The sequence below is a fragment of the Anguilla rostrata genome, chromosome 8 (assembly GCF_018555375.3).
Source record: "Anguilla rostrata isolate EN2019 chromosome 8, ASM1855537v3, whole genome shotgun sequence".
In the NCBI taxonomy this organism is placed as follows: domain Eukaryota; kingdom Metazoa; phylum Chordata; class Actinopteri; order Anguilliformes; family Anguillidae; genus Anguilla; species Anguilla rostrata.
In genome coordinates, this window is record NC_057940.1 from 38,470,468 (window position 1) to 38,491,558 (window position 21,091).

Below are 21,091 nucleotides of genomic sequence, written 5' to 3' on the forward strand. Positions count from 1 at the left end.
CAGTTTCACCCTCTCCTTTTGCACATTACGGTTTCCATTTTCAATCAGTCAATCAATCGACCTGTTTGACACTGTACCAATATTTTGAGCTCAAATGGGCAGCAAGTCATATGGTTAAATAGTAATGTTGGGTGGGGACTGATTGACAGAATGGACACGCTTGGCAATAGCATCCACAAATAAAGTAACAATTCACGCTTTCATCTTGAGTGCGTAAAGCCAGCCGCTGCTTTTCTCCCACTCTGCGTTCCTCTGTCTGGTCTACGTGGTCGTTGCTTTAAGGCGGTGTATTCCACAGCTGGTGCAGACAGGATGAAGGCTCTGACTGACCTGAGGAGTTGCTTTTGCATATTGAGTGCAGGGAGCATCATTCAGACTGAAAACGTCTCTCCCCTGTGCAGTGCTGTGGTCAGTTATTCCCCGCCCAGTGAGACTCGCTTGCTGAAAAATCCAGCTAAAACCAGCTGGGGATCTGAGCTAGTTCAAGAATTGTGTTTTCAACACTTCTATCTGGTCACAGCTGGTCTGTGGCTGGTCAAAGCTGGTTAAAGATGATTAAGCTGGTGGAGCACGCTGGTAGTAAAACTAGCGAGTATAGGATGCTCAGCTAGTGAACAGCTGGTTAACCAGCTAAAAACCAGGCAGAAGTGTTGAAAACAGCCTAGGCTGGTTTAAGCTGGAATTTTCACCCGGGTCACAGTATGGCTCAGTCTTGTGGGTCACTCGTTCCACAGCTAGTGCTTTAGCTGGACGAGCTAACCCAAGAAGTGTGTGTTAGCATTTTTCCATTGTCCTCCAGTGGGTGTGATACTTTATCTGAAAGAAACAGATACTGTTTGCACCTAGACCTTCCTCCCTGGCTGTAATGAATTGTGCAGCTTCAGTGGGTATTCTTACACTGTCAGGCACAGCAGAGTAATTTTCTACAGCTGCCTCAAGACAAACAAATCTTTATTGTTTACAGTAAAATCATTTATTGCCAGGAAAATTGCCTGCAGCAGTATGGGTCATATCGTGTTATCCCATCGATGGTTATTAGGGAGTTTTTTTAATACCGTTTTTTGGTTGTTTTTTTGGTAGCCTTGAGTTTTATTGTTCTCATTTAGTTTGAGGCAGTAGCACTTTTACTGTGAAATTCTGTTGAGATAATGGGCTCGCAGAGCCATCCTGCGAATATTAATGTGTTACATTGTATCAGCCTGCCCATTAAATTTAAGCTGGCATAAATGATTTAGTGGTAGGAGAACCTTTGGTTTGTAAATGCTTTCAGAGTATTGGATTTACGAGTGCTGTAGCCCTCAGCAATAGCCTGTGTAAAATTCAAAGAAATTTGATGGGTTTTTGATAAGAGGAGCGTCTGCTAGATATATACTCTCGCTCCTGTTCTCTCTCCGAAGAAAAGCTCTGCATTTCTCTCTGCCAGTTTGTCTAGTGTTTTTAGAGCAACATTTAGAATACACTGACACATCTCATCAGTAAACCCAGTACCCTGTCCGCTCATTAAGAACAAAGCACACACACACACACACACACACACACACACATATACACGCATACACACACACACACAAACGCACACACAGACACAAACACTCATATGCACACACAGCGCAGCCACACACACACACACACACACACAAACACACAGCTGACATGGCTCTCACACTCACACACGCACACACACACACACATTCAAATATGCCGATCTCCCACAGTGTAGGTCCACGTTCTTTTCACAATGTGTACTGCTGCTCAGTAGACCAACACCCTTTGGTGTTTCTGATGGTATGTGAAGCTCCGTTTGCACTGAGTGATGGTATCTAAATATATTTAGGGGTTCAGAAGGTATTTTATGTTCAGTTGTGCTTTTTGGAGAGGTGTGTATTGCTGATCCCATATCTGACACTGTGCATGTCACTGTTGTCTGCAGTGCTGGCCCCAAACTGATATATCCTCCTAGTCAAACACCGCTTTCTCAGCTTGTTGATGGCCTGTATTGGGGGGGATCCCTCTTTAGTGTCCCCCTTTCTAAATTTGCGCCTCCTCTTACGTTTGCAGCGACCTCCGCAGCCGGCCGCTTCTTTCTTGCGGAGATGAGGTGGTGAAGTCCTCCCCCCCGTGTGTGTGTGTGATCTCGGGGCGCTTGAGTGAATGTGACAGGGAGCCCCGGGCTGTGTTCAGCCCATGTGTAACGCTCTGCTGCTATTCAAAGGGCAGAAGAATTGGGGAGGGGCGGGGGGGGGGGCGGATCCTGCTGACACAAACGCGAGCCGACAGGGGCTTGTGAGCGCCGGTCACTCAGGCCCTATAGCGCATTAGCCTTCTCTCGCTGCGCACGCGTTCACCGCACCGGGAGCAGGTCAGAGCGCGTAACGCGTGGGGACGGGCCTTATTCCCAGAGCGGTCAGGAACGTTTCGGCGGCGCCACGCGTCCGTGTTTGCATCGCGTGTTTCTGTTTCTCGCGTAAGATGCGAGGGATGGGCGAGGCAGTGATGAGAGAGCGGCGTGTCTCTTGAGGTTGTGGTGCGTTTCTCTCTGGGGGTTGGGGTGGGGGTGGGCTCGGGGGGGTGGGGGTGAGGCCTCGGTGCAAAGGCCGAGCGTAGCTGCCGGCCAATCCACGTCACAGCGAGCTGGTCGAGCCAGTCAGGCTCTTTCACCTCCACCAGCCCAGAGGGTGGAGGCCGGCGCCTGTCAACCCTACAGACGCACTAGCGGGAGCACGATCACACGCTCCGCTATCTGCTGGGACGCTGCTCGACTGGCTGAGTTCTGTAATAAAGGCTTTCTCTCTTTTTGTTGATATTCACGCCACATACAGTTCTTCAGAGCACAATGTTCCTTTTCACTGTGCTGTTCTTCAGATTAGCTGTTGCTCCGCCAGGGAACAGCACAGCTGACACAACCAGCACAGGCAGTTTGCAGTCACCCTGTAGGTCTGAGTGGTCACCATTGTGTGAGGTGCAAGATCTCACCTCCCTCCCTTACCCATACTCTGGCCAAAAAAATCTTCAAAACGCAAGCTTGTGTATTTCTTTTGGGTCCAAGATACCTTCACTGTGTCCTTGGTTTTTGATTCGACATAATTTTGATAGTCTATGAGAAAGAATTCTCTTCTGTAATCTTAATCTTAATGTATTTGTCTAATATCTCCCAAAAAGCACAATAGGGAGTGGTTTCTACAGTGTGCTCTGTCAGTCAAAGTTTAACTCAACGCAGGTTTTTCTTTGAGTACATTTCTATCATTGTTTGGGAATTTTGGAGTGAAAATGAGCATTGAGGAACGTCGTAAATGAAGACAGTTATAAGCATGTGTGGGAAATATTTTACACCTATTTTTTCACATTCTATGTGAATGTTTTACACATTTTACCTCTGTTGTTTTGTCACACATATACAGTATTTATGTAGGAGGATACTTACTGAAGCAAAATTGAGGGCCGTAATTAGCATTTTGGCTCTTGCTCAGCATAGTTAATTCACAGTCGTGCTTAATGATGTTATTTGCTAGTCTGGGAAAGTTGTTAGCCAGGTCTGGCACTATTACTCATACCCTAAATCAGGTGAGTGCGCTCGTGTTCTCTTACCTTGTAAATCGATCTGGATGAGAGCATCTGCTAAATGACTGTAATACAATGGAATGTAGCTCAAGCCAAGCCAAATCAAACACACCGTTGATAGTCTTATTGCATCGCCAGACCACATTGCCAGCAGACTAAAGTGGTTAGCATTATTTATGTGTACCGCCTCTGGTTTGTACCGTGTCTGTGTACTTTTGGGCTGCGCATTCAGTTTGTTTTTTTAAAATCATTTTTCAAAATTATTTAATGAATTATTTATCTGGGCAAGACCCAGCGAGAAGAAAAGTGAATTATGCCGTTCTCAGCGGAGGCCTGGATATTCGTGAGTAGCGAAGGCAGCCGGGCGTGCGCGTCAGACGCCAGGCTGCGGCCGTGTCCTCGGCGCGAATTTAATCCGACGTGGAAGCGCGGTGGCCTGGAGCAGCCTGCGTTCTGTCTCAGAGCGGGATCTGTTTATCCGCTCTGAAGCGTCAGCTGCTCGCGGCCTCTGTCTGTCTGAGGCTCGGAGCAGAAGACGCGCGTCGGTTCGAAATGACTGGACGGGGCCCGGAGGTGCTCGGCCGCACGGGGCCCCTGTATTAAATAATGCATCGCTCTGCATGCGTAAGCAGCGTGCCACGCCCTTTCTTTGGGCTGCGGAGAAAGGAGTGTTTAAGAGGCCTGTCCCGTATGATAGAGCGTCGGTGGAGCACATAAACTCTCTGTTCCGTCTGTCAGAAATGTACTTTGCTTCCCTCAGTCTGTCTCTGAGATTTGTGGACAGTCTTCTTTTTCTTTTCTTACGTCTTTCATCGAAAGCAGAGGCTGCCAAGTCCGTAATGTTGAATGCGGTCCAAAAACATGTGACATCCACTGAATGTGCTCTCAAATTTATGTACGAAAGTGCAGGATGGGTAGATTGAGTGCCTTTGTACAAGGTTTAACTTTAAAAAATACCGTCTATTGGTTTTCCACAGTTTGGGCTGTGTCACCTTAATTCAGCCAATGGACACTGACCCTGGGATTTCTATATTTCTAAGAAAAAATGTTCAAATAAAAAGTAAAAAAGATTTGCTTCACAGAACATAGAGTACCTGCTGTGAAACAGAACAGAAATGATGACTTTTTCTGACAAGAGTTGAGGAATGACTGGGATGAGAAATGGATGCTACAACCTTTGGACGTTGCAAGGGTACAGGGCAGACGAGCGGGTTCTGCTTTACCGAGAGCCACTGTTATTTTCTGCTTCGGTTCCCATTTTCCGGTTTGATTTATTCTGTAGACCTCACTGGCCTTCACCCAGAGCCCTGTCCCAGGCAGTTTCTGTAGCGATGGAGATGGCCCCATGCTGGTGTATCAGGGGAGTCTTGGTACGAGTGCAGGCTCATCTAGCACATGTCCTCTTTCCCAGAAACACCAAACACCATAATGACGCTCAGTGCCACCAAGCTGGTACAGGAGGACCCTTTTCATCACCAATGCTCTGTGTGAGACCATGCAGGAGCATCCCCCCCCTCTTGTGCCAGAGATGGTATGCTCCGACCGTGTTCCCCTGTCTCCTGAAATGATTGGCTATGCTCAGACCTGACAGCTTTGATTTTCTCCTCCTTGGGAAATCACAATGGGATTGGCAGGGCTTTGCTGCGGGAGATGAAGAGTGACAGCCCGATGTCCTTATAATGCCGGTAATATGGGAAACAGGAGAACGTGTCTGCGGGTTTTCTGCGCTAAGATGCGCTTAACAAACAGAGCCCAAGTGCTCGTGCTGATCACGCTGTTGATTTGTAAAATATTTATTATTGGATGCATTTTGGAAGATGTGTTCAAATGAAGTTTTTATTGATATGTAAATCATAGTTATATTGGCATTATTTTAGCGGTATATTTACAGTGTTGTGACAAGTACTGGGCTCAGTTAAATGGATTAGTAAGGATGTCTATTTTGAGCCGTTATGTTGTGTGCCTTTGTGTGTGTGACTTTGTGTGTGTGTGTGCGTACATTTGCATGTACATGTAAATGGGTCTGTGCTTGTGCTCGCGTATTTTAATAAGACTACTAGAAAGTATTAGCTGCCCCCAGACACACCTTTTGATATGCCTTATAATCACTGAATCAAATTTTGAATCACGAAGGCAAATTAAAATACAGATCCAGGTGGGTGTCTGTGCCTGCTGTAGAATTTCAATTGATGATATCTCGCAGCTATAAGCCTGTTTTTCAGAAAGTGACAGAGTTCAGTGACACTGATTGATGAGACAGTTTTGTGGAAACCATACACACGTGTGTGTGCAAAACGAATGTAACATCTCAAAGTCATGGATTGTGCCAAAGCAGTGGATTGTATAATTCACTGTTCCGGAATTTGTAGAATTGTATGATTCCAGATGTTCATTGTGTTTATGCATGTAGAGTGAAAGTGTTCTGACAGCCAGGGTTACTCATGATTGCCAGGCCTTGCTAGGGGATTAATGAGTTACTATTGAAATATTCAGGGTTCCGATGTTCCCTGAAAGATCCTTGAAAATGTTTTCATTCCGGCAAGTCATTGAAAAGTGATTGAAAACAGCGAAATAGCCGTGTGTCCTTGGAAGTTTCACAAACGATAAATAAAAAAAAAATCGTCCTGGATCGCTTGCCTGGCGAATTTCATCAACAATCACGTAATGGCACTGTTGCTACCCCTCAGGATTGTACATTAAAGCCTGGTTTGTAAGTCCCCCAGAGTCTTCTATATACATTTATCCTTGAGCTTTATACCTTTTGAAGTGGTCGACTTAATCTGTGCTTGCTGCTAGGGCATCTATTTTTTGAGTTTATATCTTGAAACCTCATTTATAAGTAATGGAAAATCTGCTTTGAGTGGGACTGCTGAATGTCATTTTTCTTGATGGATGTTATTTCTACAGTGTGACTGATCCTTCTAGCTGCTACTCCTCGTGTGTCCTGTTATTAATTTACGGCTGTGTTTCTGTTCTGTGTCCGTTAAAGTGAGATAACTGCCCATTGGCAAACAGGGTCAGGATCCTACCCACGATTCAAACATATGTGGATATCACATTAGTAATGTGTACGGATTCATTGGTTGTCTTCTTTATCCAAGAACAGTCGTCTTTGGAAGATGCCTGTTTGAATATTGGTTCCCAATCAGTGAGCCCCCGTGGTTGTTAAGGTTATATTCCACATTAGAATATGATTAAGCTACATCTATTAATGGGTGGTTCACAATAAATGTTTTTTGGTCATTAAGGGGGTTATAGGTTTGCAAAGCAGGGGAACACGTATGTTTAAGAGGCAGTTTGGGAAAGGAACTGGGACACGGAAATGTCCACTGTCATCGAGTGCTAGAACTTTCAGCATCAGATGTGAATCATTCACTCAGCTGTATCTGTGAATAACAGGCGTAATTTTGAGTTTAATCTAGAGGAAATTACACATAGAAATATTCTGCTGCTGTTGGACATAGTTCTTGTATCGTCCCCTCTGTGGTCTCTTCTTCTTTATGGGAGCAACTTTCCAAAAGACCCTTCTGAAAAACCTTCCAGTGCTGTGGGGAGTATTAAAAAATGTCTGACCTGGATGGATCCCTTTGAATGCAAAAACCTTCTGCTTTTGCCGGAAAGTTCCGGGGTCAGTTTTTATCAGCAGAGGCTACTCCTCTGGAATGTTGATTTTATTTTCCTCAGAATAGTTGATGGGGTAAACAGCAGACAGAGGCAGAGCAGGGCTCTGTTGACTGTTTAATGAGCAAGTCACACGCCCATAGGAGACCAGTGAGCAAGCAAGGGACACTTTAGAAAATCCAGGGTGTTCACATGTAAATGTGGGGAACAAGAATTTAAACCGTGGATTGTAGCACAGGGACCCAGAAAGAGCTACTTTGCTTCGGAAGGTCATTTACTGTTTGTAAGCAAGCCTTTTCGAAAGAAAGATTAATGTATGCACATATTTCCAAATGGGAAGAAAATGTCTCCATATGCTTTAAATGAATGGAGCTTTATTTTATGTCAAGTGGAGCGCCTCACATTGGGCCTCATTCACAAAACATTTCTTAAATTATTCTTGCTTTTGTCCTTAAAAATGTTGCTACGAAAGAACAGTGTGGGATTAATGACACATGTGCAGGCCTTTGTTTTTGTGCATGTCCCTGGTGTATGAGAGGATGAATGCTGGCTGTTTGTAAGTGTTAGGCTATGTGCAATTCTGTTCATGTGATTTGCATGAGGAAAAAGCCATGACCAAATACAGATAAGAAAACAATGCTGAATGCCGAAATGTTCTTGGAAACGTTCTTACATGCAGTTTATGATCAAATGTGATTGTATGCATGTTTCGCGAACAAGGCCCACTGACTGCACTGAAATCAACTGCAGTGTTCTTGTACAACAGAATGTGAAAATGTACGTTGTAGACTCATATGGTACCAACCTAGCACCCTCAAACATCTGATCCTGATCTTAAAAAAATCAATTATGTATGTTTTATGAGTACACAAATCACTCCTGTGATTAATCAATATTTGTTTTTGTTCTGTTACGCATCGCATGGAGTTTCGTGGAGTTCAGGTCGGAGGTCGGTCTGATTTGGAAGCATTGCTGTGTCCATCTGAATGGTGGGGCGAGACTGAGATCTGAATCGGGTGGCCTTGTGTACTCAGACTCCATTCAATCATTCCACCTGCTGGCTTGCATTAGTACCACACGTGTTCCCATCTCAATATACCACCATTCACACCAGCCATTGTTTAACAATTCGCTGCAGATAGTATTACATGAGTATCGTCATCGTTTACACAGTTGTAAATCTGTCAAAAAATGAGTCAGAAATGACGGTGTCACCCTTTTATATCAACGGGCTCATTATTCATTAAGATTTATTAGCTTAGCACAACACTACAGACTTCATACATTCTCAACTGCTGTACGTAACAGTATTATCAAAGCTAATGTACACAGATACATATGTACCCGCTGTCAGTACAAGGAAGGGCAGTCCTGTTTGCGTCTGCCGGGACCCTTTCACAAAGCAGTGGCCTAATAATGAATTCTCTTTAAATTGCTGATTAAGTTTGTCTGGGGACTTGAAACAGAATAAATGATGTTGGATTACATGTGAAGTGCTGAGGGTGATTATGAGATGAAGGATGTGCCAAGTCATTACAGGGCTCTTCCCCTAAGACAGTTTTTGCTTGTGTCTGCAGTAGTGCCGGGCACTTACCCAGTAACAATGCAGTTGGCCATCGCAGATTTGGCCCATGTCCCCTGTAGGGGCGGGACATTTTATGATGTTGTCGACACGATGACAAGCTGATTTGTCGTTACGATTACTTGAGTACTGTTTTTTTTGGGTTCCTAAAGCCCGTTTTACAGTAGCAGACCCATTTAAAGGCGGCATAGAGCATTTTCTCTGGCTTCACACACAACACCGGGGCGGGAATAAGTGAATGAGCTCCTGACTGCTATCGGTCTCCATTTGAATGATTATTAGGCTTTCATAGACTAATAGGCTAAAGACATTGTATGATGTTTGTTTAGTTATTCTGTGAAATTAAGACAAAAAAATATCTGAAAATAGAATAAGCTAGGCTCCATCTTAGAAATCATGGCCGAAGATGGCAAAACATTTGGCCATAGGCCTGCAGGTTTTTGTGTCTCTGGTTGCACTGCACTCAAGGGGACGGAGGTTGATAACAATAAAATATGAGGCATTGTGGAAAATAAATTTGCTAAATAATGGTAACCATCTCTTAAAAACCAAAACAATTAACAAACAGAGAGAGGGTGGCAAGTAGTCTCCCGCACTATGTAACTGGCATATGCAACTTTCTTTGGCTTGAATTAATATTTTCTGAAAGAGATTGGCTATTGATGATTTGCTGGCTATCATATCATATTCTGACATCATTGTGACATTGCTGTGAGCTACTTTCAGACTTTAAAGGCTATAAGCTTACGTCTTGAATAACCTACGAGCAGCTTCCTGATTGAGCTTTGTCTCTCTACAATAGCTTCGGCCTCACTGGTTACCTAGCCTATATAAAAATTCTTGGTTTTAGGTCAGAATGGTCTCACAGCATGCTTGTTATCCCGGCTAGCTAGTTAGCTGACTTAAATGCGGAACATCTATTCTACTATCCAAATAAGGGATGATTCTGATTTGCGAGATGGTTGGCAACTGTAGGATAAATAAAGCTAGCAACAGTAACTAGAAATGTGATTCAACGTTGCCATCAATTGTGAAATTGGACATTGAAAAGGGGAGGGGATGTAAGAACAATTCAAAAGCGAAAGAATAATGTTGCTGTTCATGGGGAGGCACCACCCCTTAATAGGAAAAAAAAATCCTTTACTCATATCAAAATGAAAAAAAAAAGCCTGGACTGGAAGAAGAAAAACTGGACTGGAAGAAGAAAAAAAAAACCTGGACTGGAAGAAAAAAAAAAACTGGACTGGAAGAAAAAAAAACCTGGACTGGAAGGGGAAAAAACCTGGACTGGAAGAAAAAAAAACCTGGACTGGAAGGGGAAAAAACCTGGACTGGAAGCAAAAAAAACTGGACTGGAAGAAAAAAAAAACCTGGACTGAAAAAAAAAAAACATGGACTGGAAGAAAAAAAAAACCTGGACTGCAAGAAAAAAAAACCTGGACTGCAAGAAAAAAAAAAACCTGGACTGGATGAAAAAAATACGGAGCCCCCTAAGGGTCATGGTGGGAATTTTTTTTTTTTTAGCTACTTTTGCGGCCCCTCACAATGATTTAGCATTACCTCGCAACGTTTGACATTCACAACAGTTACACGCAGGCTACTTTTCTGTGCAGCTCTGGTAATTCATCTTGCCCTGGCTCTACATTTTGGACGGTGCAGTGGCATGCGCCCTTTTGTAATGTCTAATGTTGATAAAAACGGAATGTCATCGCTTGCAGTGATTTGTTAACGTCATTTTGTTAACGGTGTTATGTACGGAATAAACATGACGGGCTGTCCCGTTATTGGAAATTATACAACGGCTTGGCTGAATACTCGATTCTGATTGGTCCAAGGGTGGGCATTATTTCTCAGTAAAGGGACACCTCCGCCTTTTAACAGTTCTAAAATCAATGCGCTACAAAATCCAGCATTCTAAAGCAGTTTAAACAGCCATTCTTGATGGCAACGTTGAATCACATTTCTAGTTGCTGTTGCTAGCTTTATTTACGCATCCCGTAAATTGGAATCGTCCCTTATTTGGACAATAGAACAGGCGTTGTGCATTTAACTCGGGACGCATTTTCATCATATATATATCATATATATATATATACATCACATATTCATATATATATATTGTTTTAACAGTTATTATTATGTTATATTGTAAAGATTTTTACAAAGGTAGCCTTGTCCTTTTGTAGGCTTTTTGCTGTGTTCTCTTCCAGACCTTGAGTGGTGGAGATGTAAGGCCTTGAGTCAGCCTGTTTGCAGGTTTGTGTGCCCACGCTGTGTATGTGTGTGTGTGTGTGTGTGTGTGTGTGTGTGTGGGGGGGGTGTGTGTGGGGGGGGTGTGTGTGTGGGTGTGTGTGTGTGGGCGGGGTTTAGGAGCACACTCGTCAGGTCGCATCGCAGTCGAGCGGCCGAGCTGGAACAGAGTAGGCCTCTCGGATGTGGAAGATTCCGGCAAATGCAACTAACGCCTGACTGCAGTGCCTTGAACAAAAACGCTGCATAAAAACTCCTCCACACGTAAACTTGTGTTCATCTCAAGGGGTGGAGGGGGGGAGGTTGTGTTTGGATCTCCTTGCGTTTCAACTGTGGGGTTCACACTGCCTTACATAGAAATGCTTCTTTGATGTGAAGTGCAGCTGCTTTTAAGATATTTTCAGAGCGCATTCACACTTCTTTGTTTTTCACGCAGAGCATGAATGGATGGTTCGATAAATGGTGTGTATGTCTAAGTCAAAGTATGCCTAAAATGGCAAGCCCATCTAAACTACCCAAGTGCGCTTGCAAGTTTGGGCATTGTCTGTTTGAAAAGGGAACTCAGTATGCTCTATTTTTTAAATGTTCTTAATGAACAGAAGAAGGTTTTTACAGTGCAGAAACCACATCAATTGGCTTTTAATGGGGTAGCTGACAAGGGTAACCAGTGAACTTTTTCAAAGATTCAGTCACCATATCTTTCCATTAACATGAGTGGACAGGCGCATACACATTAACTCCCATTAAGACCCATCTACTAGCTGGGAACTTGGCATACCCTGCCATTTCACGCAGTAGCCCACTTACATAATTTGCTTAATGTATAACCATGTTAACATGAGTTATGACTACTCACGTTATATCAGCAGATCGGATACTAGCTTCTACGTTCCCTATTGAGAAGCCATTCTGAGTCCCTGGTTATTTAACCAGGCACAGTGATGTGATCAGGACTGACACTCTGATGACGGATGGTAATAATGAGGGAGACACAGCACGCCTAGGCCCTGAGGCTGTTCCTGACTCATGTGGTACCACCGGCGAAGTTTAATCCACTATCAAACTAAGCATAGCATTGCTGTTAATCAGGCAATGCTCCCAATACAGAAATTGTAGACATTTTAAAAAAAAAGTAGAGGGGCAGTCACTGATTTTCAGCTGGCCAGAAAAGTAAGGTGTCATTTTTTTCTACTGTGGAAAAGCCCAAGCCGCCCATCTGTTGTTGTGTGAATACAGGTAGCACAAAATCTCTTGTGTGAGATTTGTGAATACAGACCGGTTGATTAAATTCATGGAATAATGGCAGCTGCCCCTCATTAAATGACTCACGCGGTGCCATTTTGTTGGTAAGTACTCATCGGTTCTGTTGTCATGCGGCACCTGATAAGTGATTGCCGTTAATCCTGGTGAAATCTCATTTCCAGATGACTGTGGCCATGCCGTGATAATTCTCTGTGTGCTCGGAGCAGTTTTTTTAATACCGTTCTGTGGACGCTATTATTTACTTCATGCAAATTACACAGCCTACAGGCAAACCGCATTTCCCACCGGACGCGTTCTTGTATATATCTACGTGGTCTGAAAACAGTCCGAGCAGAATTTGCTTGAGGTTTGACAGGCATTTTGTAAACAGATCAAGACCTCAATAGGGATGAAGTATATCGGTACCATTTGAAAAGTAAGAATTATGTTGCCTTAGCACAACAGAATGCATTTGCTGAACCTGCCTATCAGATTGACTTGAAAATGATGCACAGTATTGGAACTGCACTTTATTTTCCCAATGAAATGGTCCCTTGCTTTGGCCTGGTCCTGGATGGCTTGCTACTCAGAGAATAAGAGAATGTCCATGCTAGTCTGTGATTTCCTGAAGTGGCCCAGCGCATTCCAAACTGGAGATGAAAGAAAATTGTGATGAAAAGCTGCAAAACACAACCAATTGTTATAAACGTCCTTTCCTATTGTGTGTATTCAGGTGTAGGAGTGGCCCTTTTGTTGTAATAAGCGTGAAAATGAATTGCACATTGTTCACAAAAGCATCCTTTTCTGTTAATTCATGTTCGAATTGAAGTCGATGCTCCCTTACTTCACATCAGCTAGATTTGTCTGTAGCAGCTGTGTCCTGCATTGTTGATAACCTGAAGAAAAATGAAATCGACAGAAAGGGGTGGAGGTGTGGATGCAGTCAGCAATGCCCCTTGAGCAGCAAGTGGCTCCGTGTATAAGGGAATGCGTGCGAGAGAGCTCATTATTTTGCCCCGAAACGTTTCCTCTGACTCTATCATTCCTTCGTGGGGCTAATCATCACACACACAGGCCACGCTCGGCTTGCTGTTCGGACATTGTGTGCGTTGCGTCTGTGCAGTGTTGCGTTTTGTAGCTGAAGCGGGATGTGTTGGGGCCGAGGGGCGGGCTGGTGGGCGTGTGGGCGTGCGAGCTCAGTGCACCACTGTGGGTTTTCCTGTGGGGAGGATGCACGAAGGGCATCACAGAGATCGGCAGGGAAAGGGGGTCTACAGGTACCGTGCCATACCCTGGTAGCCAAGGGCGTTCTTTACGTATGTGCAGGAAGAACTTACACTGCCATCTGTGCCACCTGCAAACTCCTTCATCTGCACATGGTTTGCATTGCATTGCTTCATGAAATCATCTTGCCATCTTCTGGATCCGTGTGGCGATACTGAAACCCCAGAATCCCCCCTACCCTGTTCTGCACGTGCTCTGACTGAACCTGAGTTGATCTGCCTGCTGGGTGACTGTTTCCGCATTGCTGCCAGTCTTTGGGCTGACGGAATGTGAATCATTTGCCGCAGTTGCCATTGTGAGCAAGACTGACCTTCCTTTCCAAGAAAAACAAGTGAAGTGAAGTGAAGACCGATCGCCCCACTGTCCTTGGGGTTGTTGGTATTTCTCTGAAAAATGTTTCTTTTCATTTCGAAAGGAAGGATCTCTGGTTTGTCGCAGCCAACTGTCAGATGTTGACGGAACTCTAATACGACAGAAGCTGGGGAAAATCTATTTGCTGTCAGTGTAAATCTAATCAGTTAATGTTATTGGAGGCTCTCTTATTCCCGTAAGCAGCAGAGCTACATTTTCACCTTGCCTGTAGATATAATCTTTTTTTTTTTATAATGGCATTTAGAGTGAACATTTACTGTTTATGTGCGTTGATTTGTTTTGTTACTTTAGTGATTGTTCATCGCCAGTCACACTTCTTTCGCACAAAAGGTCGGATGTTACATGAAACGGCAGTAAATCAACACCATTATTGTACATTTGACACTGTGAAATCTATGCTGCCGTAGTGAGTGTGTGTGTGTGTGTGTGTGTGTGTGTGTATGTGTGTGCTAGGTCTCAGTTTTATACAGGCAGGGATCTATTGTGTTTTTGTACTGATGGATGAATGGTTTTATAGACGGTTTTTTATTTTTAAATGGGAGGGAACTCAGATGGAAAAATTGAATTGGTTTATGTCCTACAGACATAATACACTCAAGCTTGCATATTTTTAGCATGTTTAAGTATTTAATTGATGAAGATGGGAAACAAATATGGAAGACACTGCGGGCAGTGACCTCTAACTCCACATCAGCCAATCAGGATCAGCATCTTCCCACACAGCCCCTGCAGGGGGATGTATCTATAAGGCTGCAGAGAGAGGTTTACAGTTAAATTGAGTTGGTGAATTAAAGGAGAGTTAAAGGTAGAATTATTTCATTTTGTGGTGGTTCATTGGTTTGTGATATTCCTGTTTACATTATTACCTCCTTTGTTTATGACCCGTTGATCTGAAGTTGGAAGTTGGAGTCATTCTGTTGCAAGGTTTGGTTTACTGGTCCATCTTTCTCACTTCATGTCTGCTTTTTAATTAATTATAATTAGTGAGCTGTTAGTATATGAATATTTATTTTGTTTCTCACCGCCTCTATTGTACTCTTGTTAATTTCTGTTTAATTTTAAAACCAGATGGGTGGTGGTTTTGACGTTTGTTGATTTGTTGATTCCTCCAGTCTACCATTTGATTAACCAGTCTGCAAATTAGGAAATTCAAATGAGTTATTATCTGTAATAAATTAATTATTTATATTTTTAAAATATTTTAATCCGTGTATGTCATTTACTGTTGCTGCTCCCCAATGCATGTCTTTCACCAGGCTAATCCGCTATAACAGGATTATTCCTTTTCGACCGTAGCCTCATTCAGAGCTGCCACACCGCACCTTTGACAAACTCCTGCTTGGCTGAAGGTGCCTTCTCCTCCGTGATGCAGTGTTGTTCGCACTGTCAAACCCCATCAGCGGGGTCCCCTCACACACTGCCGGTGTCACCGGGTGTTAAGCTGACTGCCGCAGAGCAGGTTATATTAACGCTGCGCCTCAGCACTAGGCGTTCAGTTCACCGCAGCAGAGCAGGTTGTGTCAATTCTGTGGCTCCCCAGGAGGTGTTCAGGTGTCAACGCAGCTTGAGTATTGTGACATCGTTTCACTGCTGTGCCTGACTCCTGTTGATTTTCACACCTGTGCGCTGTAGAAAGCTGTACACAAACACACAAACATGCACTCATATAGGAACAGACCCAGGCATGTGTATATGGTTACACACAGTAAAATACTCACATATACACATGGACCTATGGACAAGACACACACACACACAAATACACAAACATGCACTCGTATAGGAACACACTGTAAAATACTCACATATGCACAAGGATCTATGGACAGGGCACACACACACACACACACAAACACACAAAAAACACACATATGCACAAACACGCAAACACACACACACACACACACATACAAGACAATCATACTAACAGCACAACACTCACAGGCATGTGTATATGGTTACACACAGTAAAATACTCACATATGCAGCATGGGCACAACCACCACAGCACAAAAACAACACAACACCACACACACACACACAAACACACAAAAAAACACATACACGTGAACACGCAAACACACACACACACACAAACATGCACTCATATAGGCACACACCCAGGCATGTGTATATGGTTACACACAGTAAAATACTCACATATGCACATGGACCTATGGACAGGACACACACACACACACACACACACACACACAGGTAACAGCGTATGAGAAGAGCCTAGTGATGATCTGTTTGCTTAGCTTCAACAGAACTGTCTTAACAGCCGTTGCGTTGAGTCACAGTTTGTTTCAGACAGCTCATCGCTGTGTGGGATTCACTGGGCCAAGGTGAGATGTACATAGCATACATAATCTGACTCATCACTCTTCCCTTTTCACCTCAGTCAGCGGCACACAGGGCGATTGTCTGTGTGCATATATCTGTGTGCACATGCATCTGCTGTTGCATATATGCATAGCGTAATGTGTGAGTGCGACTGCTGTGTTTGTGCCATCGTTGGATAGCGTTACGCATCGCAGCGATCACTGTAGAAGCGGTTCAGTAGTGTTATCTGGTGAGCTTCTGTGTTTAGGCTGAGCTCTTGTTGTTATCTGGCAACCGCGCTGCTTTCTCACCCAGGGGCTCTAGAATGGGGCTGGTGGTGGTGGGGGGGAAGGGGAAAGGGGGGGCATAATCAAACTGCTGAGGAAGGGGGGGGACACACTCTCTCCGGAGGTCTCCGTGACGATGAAAGGCTCGGTTGGCCTCCCTCGGGAAACCTCGAACCTTTAACTAAATTTAAACGCGGAGAAAACAAAGCGGAGGGGGAAGAAACGGAGGGCGGAGAGAAAGGAAGTCCCCCCTGGGGCCCAAACCTAATAGAGCAGTCTGGGCCTGGCGTTGGGAGCGGGAGTGCGTCGCTCCTCTCAGATGCCTGGCGCAGGAGTGCAGTAGTGCTGGAGGAGGCCTCGGGAGAAATGTCTTTCCCTTTTCAGGTTAGACGCACGCGTCCTCCCCGGAGACGCGACCTTTTAACTTGGTAACAAATGGTTAAAGGCGCTCGCCTACAGATCGCGGGGCCCTTGTGTGCCACTGTTCCTTTCCTTTCCTGCTGCAGTGTGTGATTCAGTGTGTGTGTGTGTGTGTGTGTGTGCATGTGTGTGTATACATGCACACTCTTTTCTAAAGATAGGGCCCCATGTGTTTTATAATGAGGAAACATTACCTGCTACCTGCACAAGTTGCTTTCTCTGGTAACTAAGGCTACAGGATGGCATATGTCTCTTGTGGGCTGGTCCGTGTTTGCGCGTTTTTCAAGGCTGTGGGTCATATTTGTTAATGTTTGTGGAGAGTCAATGGCACAGACAGCGCAGATGACCCCACAAAGGTGCTTGATAGCACCGTGATCTTCATCTTAAACATCTCTGTTTACTGGTTTACGGAGCGATCCTGGAAACCCGACCCCTTAGAGTCTAGTTATCTAGCTGCCCTCAGGCTGTTTTCCTCCAAGCTTGTGTGTGTATGTGTTAAGGGGGAACTAGATTAAAGTCTAGACAAACTAACTGACAATCAGTTACTCCCCCCCTGGTGTTCTATCTCCTCCACTGAACACACTCATCTTTTTGAGAGGCAGGCAGGAAGAAGAAAGCAGGTCAGGAAAGAGAGGAATAGCTCATACAGATATATAGCCAGCACACAGTATCTGAAGCCTTGAGACTATAGTTACATGAAATATGTAGGTCATGCACACCCGTTAAGAGAAATGGTAAAATGTATATGTGCTGGCCTGTCAGATTAGTTGTGTACAGTGCACATGTAAATAGGGCCCATGTAATAATCTTGTTTTATCAGTTTTGTAACTTTTTAAATGTACACAATTTTAGTAGCTCAATACCAATTTGTGGCACAAGGGTCTCTATTGACCTTGTTGCCAAAGCTTGTTAACATGGAATGTTAAGAACAATGGAACATGGACACTACAGGACCATACTGTTGCCACTCAACTGCATGATGATGACTGCAGTCAAATTGCAGTGTTTTCTGTTATTTCATTTCTAAAGGGAGAGATCACATTTCGATTTTTTATCATTTCGGTTTAGTGTAAGTTTTTAAGTTGATGGTCTAGAGCAAGAAAACAGACTTCAGGCGCAGAGCAGCTTCTACAGTGATGTAATGCCACTAGAGGTTGTACGTATCTATATTACGCAATAATTTTAAACTGACTGACATGTTGGTCACCAGTCGGGCCCCTGAGCCGACCAGAGGAGGATGGGTTTCCCCCTTGAGCCTGGTTCCTTCCAAGGTTTCTTCCCATCTGCCACAGGGAGTTTTTCCTTGCCACTGTTGCCTTAGGCTTGCTCCTGTGGGGGTTTAGGCTCCTGGGTTGTCTGTAAAGTGTATTGTGACAACTGCTGTAAAATATGCTATACAAATTAAATTTGATTGATTTATTTATTGATTGATTGATTGATTATTTTTCAAACATTATTTTTGGTCAGGAAAGACCTCTGCGTCTGATGGAAGATGCACTGGAATCATGTTTATGTTTTTGATTCTGAAAAAAAATTCAAATCATTAATGTTTCTAATTCTGAATAAATGCTGTAGAAATTTAAATTATTTATGTTTTTAATTCTGAATAAAGGTTGTAAAAATAACCTGTTTGTATGTACGGCCTCTGGAATTAAAAGCGGTTTTACGTTGGAGATGACTCAAGTTTTGGAACAAAATGTGGAAAGCGACACCTTTCCTTATTCCCCCCCCAAAAAACAGTAAATCCATTCGTCAGCCTCCTGCTGTCTCGCAGGGCTGTTGGGGGGGGCTGGCGCAGTGACTGTGACAGACGATGACACTAATGTGGAGTAATTGAGCCCGGAGTGAGATTTGTGGAAATCCGCACTGGCAGAGCGTGTCCCCAGAGATGCCTCTTCCTCCGTGTCCCACACGCCTCCTGTTCGGCGTCCTGTAAACGAGACTTCTGCTTCTGCGCAGGGTACAGGTGCTGAAATCCCACAGCACAGCACTGTGCTGCTTTACATGTGTTTACATTTAACGTATTTAAATAAAGTAATCCTAGGTGTTTAACCTCTTGTATAGAATAAGGAAGTAATAAAGGGATTATGCTTTTGACAAAGCCATCAGACAAAACCCACATTTCTAAGCTTTTTTTTTTGCATGTACTGTATGGCAGCAGGGGAAGGAACAGCCACATTTACTTAATTATATATTTTTAATAGGTTTATTTATTTTGATATATAAACTTGATTGTCTTCTACCAGGCATTCCACTGAACTGTGTTTTCAAACATATTTTTTCTAAAACATATTTTCTATTTTTTCAATTTTGTAAGCTGCTATGATTCGCTACATAATAATCTTTTACCAGGAAAAGAGGTGTGGGACCCATGTCAGAACCACTAATAATACAGTGATTAGGAAAACAAATATTAATGCATTGCTATTTTAAGATACATATTCTTATTATATGAAATATGACAGGCTACCTTCTGATGAAATATGACAGGCTACCTTCTGTATGATAGCTGATATATAATGCATTCAATATAAATGAACAATGAGTTTTTCCATTTTTAATCATTTTAAAATATATGTCTTTAATTGTTGGCACTCACCATCGCTCCCCGTCTTCCCCCTGGCAGCGGAGCTGGATTCTGAGCATGCTCAGAAGGTTGTGGAGACGGAGCACGCTCAGCAGGTGAAGCTGAAGGAGAGGCAGAAGTTTTTTGAGGAGGCTTTCCAGCAGGACATGGAGCAGTACCTGTCCACGGGGTACCTGCAGATCGCCGAAAGGAGAGGTGAGAGGGAGCCAGCGTGCGGTGTCTTCGCTCTACTGGCGACAGAGCTCACAGTGGCATATACACTGCATTCATAATCGCCATTTTCCTCGTAGTGTCCGTAAGACCGGGAATAACACTTTATTACTTACTGCTCGAGTACTTTCAGTGATTTTTCAGTGGTTTTCCTTTAGGCACTACCAAGTTAAAAATATTCCATCCGTTTAAAAATAATAATAATAATAGCGTGTTCAGTTCATGGATGTCGGAAAATCTAAAAACCCTTGGATGATTCGCTATGGAATGATTCATTTCTCTATTTTAGTAAGCACCCTTCATCTCCCCGAAAATGTCACGCTTGCAAAGAAAGGATGGAGTCTGAGGAGGAAAGATGAGTGCCATCTCACTACTCGAGAACAGTGTCATTTTTTGTGTCGCGGAAGACAAAGTCAATCAAAGTTCTGTCATCAGAGACCGAGCATCCTCGTAGTTCAATTACCACGCATGGGAGAGATGGGGTAGAAACACTGGGCTATTTATGTGAGGTCACAGAGGGCCAGATAATGATTTTTGTAGGTCAGCTGAAAGTCATGTGGTTGTCATGGGAATGGCGATGGCTGCTCTAATAGAATCTGCAGTTCTTCCGTCTGAAGTTAACACAAAGAACGACTGTTGCTGAAACTGTCAGTCAGTCCACCAGAGCCTCAGCCGGTCCACGTTCTCTGGGAAAGGGGTGGTGTTCAGAAACGAACCTTTTCATATTTAAACACCCCCATTTTAGCTGCATAAGCACCACATTTATAAGGTCCTCTGTAAAATGCTGCAAAAAACCAGAGAATGTCCCAGCAGCCAATGGGATTTCGCCTTGCAGACTCAATCCACACTTCTCCGGACCAAACTGCAGGTAGTAGCTTTTTGCAGTTCTTAAATCAGTGTTTATCTGATGGGTCAGGACACAGGATAAGAGATAAGCTTTTTTACAAGTGCTTGCGCTGCATTGTCTAGAACCAGTGACTCTACCTTGACATCTAGGGCCTTCACATTCTCCCTCAATTAGTTCCATAGCTTAGATGGAATGGGTAAAGTCATTTCAAGCATAATAACAAAATCCTCTCCGGCATGTACTTTGTACAGCAGTAGTTCTCAAACTCGGTCCTGGAGTCCCCCTTTTGTGTACTGGTTTTCCAACCACAATTGCAATCCCAGAATGTAAACAAGCTGTTAATGTTTCTCAGTTGGGTGCTTTTTTTAATTTACCCTTTAAAGCCACATTATGTCAGCAATAGCTATGCATGCCATGAAGGATAAAAGTCCCATGTTTACATTGCGCTTATTGTGCTACGGTATATTGCAAACAAGCATATAAAGAAGCAACAGATCTTGTAATTG

At 43.7% G+C, this 21,091-nt stretch overlaps 1 protein-coding gene across 2 annotated transcripts in view; it reads left to right on the forward strand.

Annotated features, from left to right (window-relative positions):
- Window positions 1-21,091, forward strand: part of LOC135261677 (dysbindin-A-like) — a 69,384-nt gene that overhangs the window by 41,775 nt on the left and 6,518 nt on the right. For both annotated transcript variants that reach the window (XM_064348188.1, XM_064348187.1), the window contains exon 8: window positions 19,568-19,723. In XM_064348188.1, the coding sequence (XP_064204258.1) occupies window positions 19,568-19,723 (156 nt within the window). The remainder of the gene's footprint in view (window positions 1-19,567; window positions 19,724-21,091) is intronic.